The sequence below is a fragment of the Brienomyrus brachyistius genome, chromosome 20 (genome assembly GCF_023856365.1).
Source record: "Brienomyrus brachyistius isolate T26 chromosome 20, BBRACH_0.4, whole genome shotgun sequence".
NCBI lineage: Eukaryota > Metazoa > Chordata > Actinopteri > Osteoglossiformes > Mormyridae > Brienomyrus > Brienomyrus brachyistius.
This window is the reverse complement of record NC_064552.1, coordinates 3,867,431-3,876,570: the sequence shown is the minus strand read 5'-3', so window position 1 is coordinate 3,876,570 and position 9,140 is coordinate 3,867,431. Positions and strand designations below refer to the sequence as shown.

Here is a 9,140-nt window from a genome sequence, read left to right as displayed (position 1 = left end):
TCCAACTCAATTCGAGCTGCTTCTTTCAGGGTATTTTAGATGCCTAATCGCGTCCTTAAGGCTCGGCAATGTAGAGAAACTTCCTCCTTTCACAACCATTCGGCACTTGGACAATTAATTCGAGTGTGCCTCGGCTGCCCTTTCTGTCTCGAGCAAGAGATTTGCCGTAAGTGGCAAGAGGCAAAGAAAACGACTCATCGCTGTAACCAATGCCCAAAAGATTTTTGGTTATTAAAAAAAAAACACACATTTTTCTTCTGGCGTTTGACATCCGTGCGTTTCACACGCATTACTGTTCAAGAACAATAAATAAAACACAGCGATACCACTGACACACAATGCACTATACCTGAAGCACAAGACGCGGGAGAGAGTGACAATCCTCTTTGTATTTAATCTGATGAATAAACACACACAAATGCCGTAAATTATAACAGAACAACGTAAAAAAATACACATAACAACCGTAATTCGCAGAATAGACGCTGTTTTTACGTCGATAAAATGGTTGTGTGCGCCATATATTCGAATCATGTCACCTGAAAATATATATTAGATACCGCTGATTGTTTTTTTCGAGTAGGAGTGGTTTACAACACGGGGCAGATCATATGTAATTTGCATTTTCTAAAATTCTATTTACATGCGCAATAACCTATTCCTCACCGGAATTTTTTACAGGCCTGTGGAGATTAGATATTTGTTGGATTTAGAATGAATCTTTAAACTTGAAATGCGTAATGACGGATTAGGGGCATCTATTCATAAACCTGGTTATGATCATAACTTGTATATACTTGTATATATTATAGGTAATAGTAGACAAAACACCCAGCTGTTTTTTTAAAGGTTTGTTAATTTATCCGTATTTGCCGGAAGAATGAAACGCAATGCCCGGTAACAATTAAATAAAATAGATTTTGGGACAATAATCTTTCAAAAATGACAGATGTATAATTTTTAATCCAACGTCTGCATCATCTTTAAAATCCACAGTACAAGCATTAAAAACGCTTTCATACTTAGTCCTTTGTAGTGAGGTGTTTGGGGCGGTTCTTAAATCCAGCCGCATTTAACGGCCTTATACATTAACCAAGAAACTACATATTTATGAGAATATTATTCGTTTTCAGCTGGGACCGAAAGGATATTTGTAAGTTTTTTTTAAATGTCGTTGATAAAAGTTAAGGACATTCTGGCGATTAGATTGATTAATCAATATATTATTTTATTCTTCCAGTAAAGCACACCGGTTTCTTTCGAACACTTAACACTGTTAATTTTGTACGAAGTTATCCGGACATCTTTATACAGTAACTGGCATATTAATGACCTTTAATTCCAAAGGTCATGAAGTTCACGTTTGTTTATACGTGAAAATCCTCAGTTTCACCCTAGATAACAACAGAAAAGTGGACTGTTGCATCATTATTTTGTTGGAATTCTTCTGTGGATCCCTGATTCACTTCTGGGACCGTTACACTATATACCCCTGCCTGTTACTGACAGAAAAGTAAACATTTGGATTTTCAAGATTTCCCACAGTCTACAGCCCACGCGTTATAAATGCTTCTAGGCTATTATACAAAACACTGTTTTGGTAATACTGCAGGCATGTAACAAACTTGTGAATATGATTAATACTCTTCGATATGATATATCAGTAACATCTGCGTGATATAAACGGGAAAAAAATACGACTTGTAGCCTGTTTTCAAGCTACCACGCTCGGATTCCCTGCAGCGTCCCTTGACACGGTGAAACCGCCGTTCCTTGGTGTGTTTGCGGCTGAGGTGAGCCGCCGATGTGGTTCGCGATATTACCGAGGTTCACGTTCATAAAAGCGTTAGCAGCCGTCGTGGATGGTAGTGCGGGAATACCGGAGTAAGTGCAGCTGTAGCTGCTGTTATAAGTTGGGTTGTTGTAGCTGTACGCCGGATAGCCGTTGTAATTGTACGGGTTTGTCCCGCAATACGGTGCGTTATAATTCTGCGATCCCGCCAAGCAAGGTTTGCCATCACGGACCAAAACTGGAACTGCCACTCGTCTAGGTGGAGGTGGATGGTGGTGTCCTGCCATTTCCAGTGACTTGTCCTGGCGCTGCCGCTTGCATTTGTACCTTCTGTTTTGAAACCATATTTTGACCTGCGTGGAGGTGAGTTTCAGCGTGCTGGCCAGGTGCTCCCGCTCCGGCGCCGACAGATACCGCTGCTGCTTGAAGCGCCTCTCCAACTCGAACACCTGGGCCTGCGAGAAGAGCACCCTCGGTTTCCGCCTGGTCCGCTGCTTCTGCGGCCTCTCAGAGTCTAAGTGCCGGCCATCCTCGCATCCCTCGGTTTTGGTATCAATACCGCAGCTCTCTGTCGACACAATAAGAGCAGAGCAGTGAGAGTCTATATTATGAAAATAGCCCGTCGCCGATTGACCATTTGTCATGCATGTAGGTGCACATATCGTGCACGTATGTGTGCAAACTTTCCTCACTTTGAACGCGACGTATAAAACGAACATTTCCAAGAATCAACCAAATCATTATCATAATGCATGCATGCTTACTAAACGAATGGAATATACCCATTGTAATTCCTAAAATAGGCATACCTATTTTCCCTCAACTTATTATTAAGCGAAAACATAAAACTACTTAGTCGCTCTTTATTGCTTTAGAAACGATAGTTATAATCCACGTGAATACTCTTCATCGACTTCATAACACCAAGTTAACAGAACAGCAGTACAGCTATACGCTTGGCCTAAATCGCCGTACTTTTCTATTAAGCGCTTCAATTCGGCTTTTCCACGTAATTTCTTGCCAGGTACGTATTGCAGACCATGTGACATCGAATATTACAAGTAATATAAATTAGGCTGAGATACTACAATTGAACAGTAATTTAAAAAATGTGTATGCACTTTTATCCAAGTATAGCTTTTTTAAAAGCCATATATTTTCCTGTCATTATATAATTAATTTTAATGAATAAAATAAATATTTTTTACACATCAGACATGGATTTTTTTGTGCAGCTGTATCAGGGATTTGTCGGTTTCTTGTGTTGTTCCTCGAAGTCAGTCTTCAGGGGCATTCACAAAGAATAAGGTTACAGCTTTAACGTGTATCGTGAGGCGCTTTGTCGAAGAAGACATGAGCTATGGTATTAAAAACAAATCTTTAAGGTTTAATTTGTAACTCACTGGTTTCCTGCTCGTCGACATCCCCGTCTAATTTGGAGTCGGTCAAGTGTCCCAGCGCCGAATGAATGTACATGTCTGGAGAGAGGCTGGCTTCTCCGGGGCCGTCCCGCACTGACAACGTGCTAAGATAGGACATGTTTTCCTCTCCGTCGGAGAAGCTGGGGCTCTCCCCGGCGTTCAGCATGCAGGAGGGAGGCGTCTGGAAATGCTGGGCTTGTGACAAATCCTGGCTTAAGTGCGCGCGGGATAGATCGAGATGTAGGGAGTGGTGCTGCCGAGATTGCTGCTCCAACTTCAGTATGTCTTTGACAGAGAACGGCGTGGAAGTAACCGGACTCGGAAGCATTGTGGCGTCCTGTTCAGTTACATTAAGGAAACGAACTCTTCCGAAAGCAAATCAGATAACATGCGTCCTTCCAAAGGATAAAAATAGTTATAAGTCTAATGAGTTAACATGGGAAGAACAAAGGTGTGCGTTCATTTCCCAGCCGACCAAAAACAGCAAAACAAAAGAGTAAATCTCCTTGTACCTGCCTGTTTACCACGCGCAAAAATAAGCTCCAGCGTGCTACTTCTGACAACCACTTAGTGTTTTGTTCTAAGAGTCCGTGGATGGGCAAAGCTTCTTCTGCTCGTTGATGTCACGAACCTAGGGGCGGGTTTAGTACGGGGAGTAACAGGGGGTTCGGCCAGTCCGCTCTCAAGCTGGAGAGAGCGCGGGGAACGTGGGACTCACATCCCGCCTCCACTGCTTCAGTTCCCCCAGCGCTGAGCCAATCAAATTGACCTGAGAGGTGCATTAATTGACGATATTACCAATACTGTTATTCCAAGACTAGGGAGAAAAACTGGCGTCGTGCCCAGTTTTTAAAGAATTAAGCTTTTTATTTAAAAAAAGTATATTTGGGACATCACATCGTCTGGATTATTTTAATCCACCGTTAGTTTGAAGATTGCATCTGTAATAGGGCCCAGTAAAACATTATCAATCTGATGGCAAGTCAGTAATTGTTGCCGAAATAAAACAGTTTATGCAAAGTAGTTACCGTTTAAACCAGTAATCCAACGATACGGACTGTTACAAGTGCAAATTCATCTAATTTTTGTGCTAAGATGTTCCGTTTTGTTTGTTTTATATTAGTTTGAAAACAACAAAAAACTAACTGTCTGCGTATATAAATACTGTTTAACTGGCATGATAAATTTAATGGTTGTTTATCGAATTAATAATACATGGTAATTCATTCTATCGATCATTATTAAAAAGTAAAATATACTACCGACCGACAGGCCCTATAGCCACCAAAAAGAAAGCATATCTTTTTACACAAATACAGAAACACAATAAAAAACGATGGCTGATCTTAAGTTATATAATTCACAACAAATTAAAATGAAATTATATCATGCGAATTCATCTACAGAACAGAAGTTTTTGGTTTTGCTGTTAGGTCCATTGAAGTTTCGCTCACAGGTGCTACAGTCTGCTCATTTTGGGATGCAGGTAAAACGTTTGGGTCTTAATTTTTCAATTATTTGTGGGGGTGGGGGGAAGTGCACTGGATTACAGGGCTGTAAAGCAAATGTAATGCCATAAACGGAAAGTCCATTGATATATTTAAAACACGCTATTGATAGAATTCGACGCATTTCATCACGGGGGCCTGGAGCTTATCATATATAGGCAGCATCGGCCACAAGACTGCGGATGCCAGTCCATCGAAGGGCACATACATGTGTTCACAGACTAGGGGCAATTTAGAGACACCAATTAGCCCCACTGTAGGTCTTCGGACTGCACCAAAAAACCCGCAAGGCAAATGAACTGTCCTCGGGGCGGGGTCACTATAGACTCACTATAGAGTCATTGTACCGGCCAATGTATAATATATATCATATCGAATACGGTACAAAAAACTGTCTGAAGTTTAGGCCTATTCGTAGCAGAGTCTGAATGTGTTTTTAACCGCCGCTATCAGCGGTTTATTAATAAACCCTTTCGGACGATAAGCAGGCCCCGTCAGCAATTAAAATTCCACAAGGAAAACTGATTGACGTTTTTAGCAAATATAATCTGCTGGTATCAGCTTCCTTTCCGTTTTAAAGGACTTTCAGCGCGCGTATGTCACTGTATGGCCCGCGGCCCGTCTCTCACTCACACGCACACTCCTCTGACGTCTGCTTACCGTATTTTTCTCCTATCGACACAACGCAGAGAGGTGTGTGAATATTTATTTATCTGATATAAGCTACGTTATCATGGTTTCAGAAGTAACAGATACTTTTGAAGTATACAAAAGGAGGAAATTAATACGCAACATCATCTTACGTATTGAAAACGATTGACTTAATTTTCAATTTGTCAAAAAGGTGAGCATTGGTTTATCGTTTAATTGGACATGTATGACAGTACACATTATATTCTGTCGGCTTACCAAAACAGGTTTCTCATACACGTGAAGGACAGTACAAATAAAGAAGTATCCCCGCGTGCGCACTGACACCTCTGGCAAGTGTACTACAAATAAAAGCTAACTATCCTCCTTGGAGTTATAGAAGAGAGCATATAATTCTAAAGAGTATTTGAAAAGCACGCACGAGTCGTCAAGTTGGAAGAGGGCGGCGGATATTCAAAAGCTGAAGAGCTGCGCCGCAAAGTCCGCATACGCGTTCCGCGACTGCCGCAGAAAGGTTGTTACACTTGCGCAATTCTTAAATATCACATAAATAAAACAGTGCCACCCGCATGAGTGTAACTGAAAAATACAAACGAACAAAATGCTTATAAGGAAACCTAGACCTAAACAAAAATAAAAATCAGAGCAGATATTTTACACTGGCCCATTGCTTGTGTTTTGTAATTTACTGTAGTATAATGCACCCATATATTCAGCCCTCGATCCATCCATTAATCCGTCCATTTATCCATCTTCCAACAGATTGTCCTGGTCAAGGTCGCGGGGGAGGGGCTGGAACCTACCTAGGGTGCATAGACCCAAGGCGGGGGAAGACCCTGTACAGGATGCCAGTCCATTGCAGAGAACATTACGCACAAATATACAGTATGGGCAATTTAGTGACGTGTGTATATAGTGCTCAGATCAAACGGGAGGTACAACTGACAAACGCGTGTTGGAGGTAAACAGCGCGATAGAGATTAAATTTAATGCAAACTCTACGTCGTGGTGCACTGGTCAACGTTTTATTATAAACATATTCTAATGGGTTACTCCGCTTCATTTGGAAAGAGAAAGTAAAAAAGAATGTTGTTTTTTTTCTGAATGATCTCATAACTGAGTTACAAATTATCATGCGCATCAAGATTGCTATATATGAAGTCGGCAAGCAGCTAGAATTATTTACATTCACCATAAACCATATACATCATAGGAGTAATGCAGACGATTACTTGTGTAATGAACATTTTCATCAGTAACAAAATTGAAACCGTGCTCATTTCATGATTTTTTAATAAGTAAAAACAATATTCAAGCGATTATGAAAAACAACTTAATTTCACTGGGAATATACAGGTTAAACTTTTTTTATAAAACGGTAGCAAGAAAAATTGGTGATTAATAACAATTTTGTAATCAACAAATAATTATACTGCGCTCACACTGTAGTATAGGTAATGTCTGAACACTTTTAGTGAGTTTTCCTCCTTTCAGTTAATAATCGTGTATATGTTACTATAGAAACAAGAATTTGCCAGGCTGTGCTGTAATTCTATGTAAGCAGAGCTAAAAACACGTTTAATGAGCTCTGAGATTGTCATGCAGACAAAGGAGTAAAACAACCTTTAGTTCGCTTTAGTTTTGCAGATGCGTTTCCTTTGATTCGCGCATACATCTTCTTTCCGTTTCGATTAAACGAGAATGCGGTTCCGATATATCAATTTATTACTCACTTTAACCATTTATGTGATTGTAATTCTTTGAAGATGAAAATGCAATAAAGACAATTAATGGCAACACGGAACTTCAGTAATCGGAATTTTAAATTTGTGCATGTGGAAACTACTGAATCTATATAGTTTCCATATACAAAAAATTTAAATTCCGATTACTGAAGTTCCGCTAACTACTACTAGGATATTACTCCTACTATAATTGTTCTTATTGTTGTTAATAATTCAGTGCAAGTTATTCATAGCACAACTATACTCCTACATTTAAATATAAATTCCATTTGTCTGTATTAGGTGTTAGCTATTACGCTGTTGTTGTTCTTCCAAATGTATCTTCTGCCTATTCACGCAGAACCCATTTAATTTGGGTAACGTTCCAAAAATTGTTCTAATAGAAAGTTCGGGCAGATGTCGGCCGTGAGCAGCGGGAGACCAGGTTGCACGTGAGTATGAGGCAGGTGCTTGTCGCGGTTCCACCGCTGGTAATTATAATAGAAACCTGCACCATAAGGTTTTTTGTCTTTCTCATTGCAGCCTTACCCATCATCTTCAGATATTCTAATACCGAACACGTGGCATTTCACATTTAAACATGACATAATTTGTATCAAGAATTTAAATGTCTCTTTCTGAGTGTCATTCTACCCGGGATTATTATTTTAGTCATCGTCACTTTATCATAATTTTTATTATGGTCCGTAATCTGGCTCGGAAACAAAGAAGAGGAAAGTGTGTTAAGACCAAAATGTTACTGGATAAAATCCAGACCAGGGATTTTCTCACCTTATTATCCATCTTCTCTTTGCAGCGTTTCGTTGTGAGGACTGATGGAAACCAGAACACACACGCGCAAGGTCTCAGCTGGTCCTTCCGGGACCCCTGCGAAATTTGTCACAGTACCTACGCCTTGCGCATAGGGTTTGCTGGACTGTGGTTCGGCGTGGCCGGGCAAGGAGAGTCCACAGATCGGTCCACAGATGGGCTCGACCTGACTGGGAAAGCGGGAAATGACATTATTCCCAATTTTAAGTTAAGCCATCGACAAAATAAAGAGATACACACACACACACACACACACACACACACACACACACACACACACACACATATATATATATATATATATATATATATATATATATATATAATATCTTCATTATAAAAGTAGAAAATGATCAGAACACATCTATCACGCAATTTGATATCACGATGACTGCATTTTGTTTTGTGTCTATTTTAAGTGTGTGTGTGTGTGTGTGTGTGTATGTATGTGTGTGAAGTGATGGGGGGGGGGAGTTGACATCTCAAGGTATACCATTTACCTGCATTTCAGAAGGTAACAAAGGGAGATGTTTTACCTCTTGTCTCCTGTCATTTGTGGCCAAGTGCATAGGCGCCAGTGCCGAATGCTTGGATGCTGCTAAAACCAGGGGAAGAAAGGTTAGGGCGCGAGACGAGATAATCTCATCCGCTCGCCATCAGCAGAGTGCTGTTTAGATTAGGGCCGCGTCTTCCTCCGTGGCCTCAAGATGCATGTCTTCGAACGGGCGATTCGAAAGAGTGAAAGGGCAACGACAGCGGTTTGCGCTTAGCCAAAACACGCCCTTTGCACTTAACGTTACTTAAAAATGTGTATCATTAGTCTTTTGTTTGTTTGTGTGTGGACCATGGATAATTAGACGATTTGTAAAGATTATTTAAAGCAACAATGTAAACTGTTTCGTTTTTGATAAATCAACCAAAAAAGAAATCTAAAAGTTTTTCAAATATGTTTGGTTATTGTTCATGGGTTTTCCTATTTTAATGGACATTGAAACAAATAAGGCAACTGATAAGGTTTTGTTTGTATTTTGTTGCGCGTATATTGGCGACATTTTAATTGCTCATACGCATAACATTTATGAGTGTGTCAGGAAGATCGAAGATCGTTGAGAATTTATACACATATATGCTGTTTGGGCGGCAGATCCAGCAGAATGACACAAATAAAACTTTCTTTTGATGTCTTATAATAAATGTTTTTACATCCTGGTTT

General features: G+C 40.1%; 1 protein-coding gene across 1 annotated transcript; it reads right to left on the bottom strand.

Moving 5' to 3' along the window:
* Window positions 1-369: 369 nt before the first annotated feature.
* On the bottom strand, window positions 370-7,880 carry LOC125715859 (homeobox protein Nkx-2.3-like). Its single transcript, XM_048987876.1, has 2 exons — window positions 3,196-7,880; window positions 370-2,360 (listed from the first exon to the last, which is right to left on the bottom strand). The coding sequence occupies exons 1-2, from the start codon at window positions 3,539-3,541 to the stop codon at window positions 1,720-1,722; spliced, it is 987 nt and encodes a 328-aa protein (XP_048843833.1). The 5' UTR covers window positions 3,542-7,880; the 3' UTR covers window positions 370-1,719.
* Between the last annotated feature and the right edge of the window lie 1,260 nt (window positions 7,881-9,140).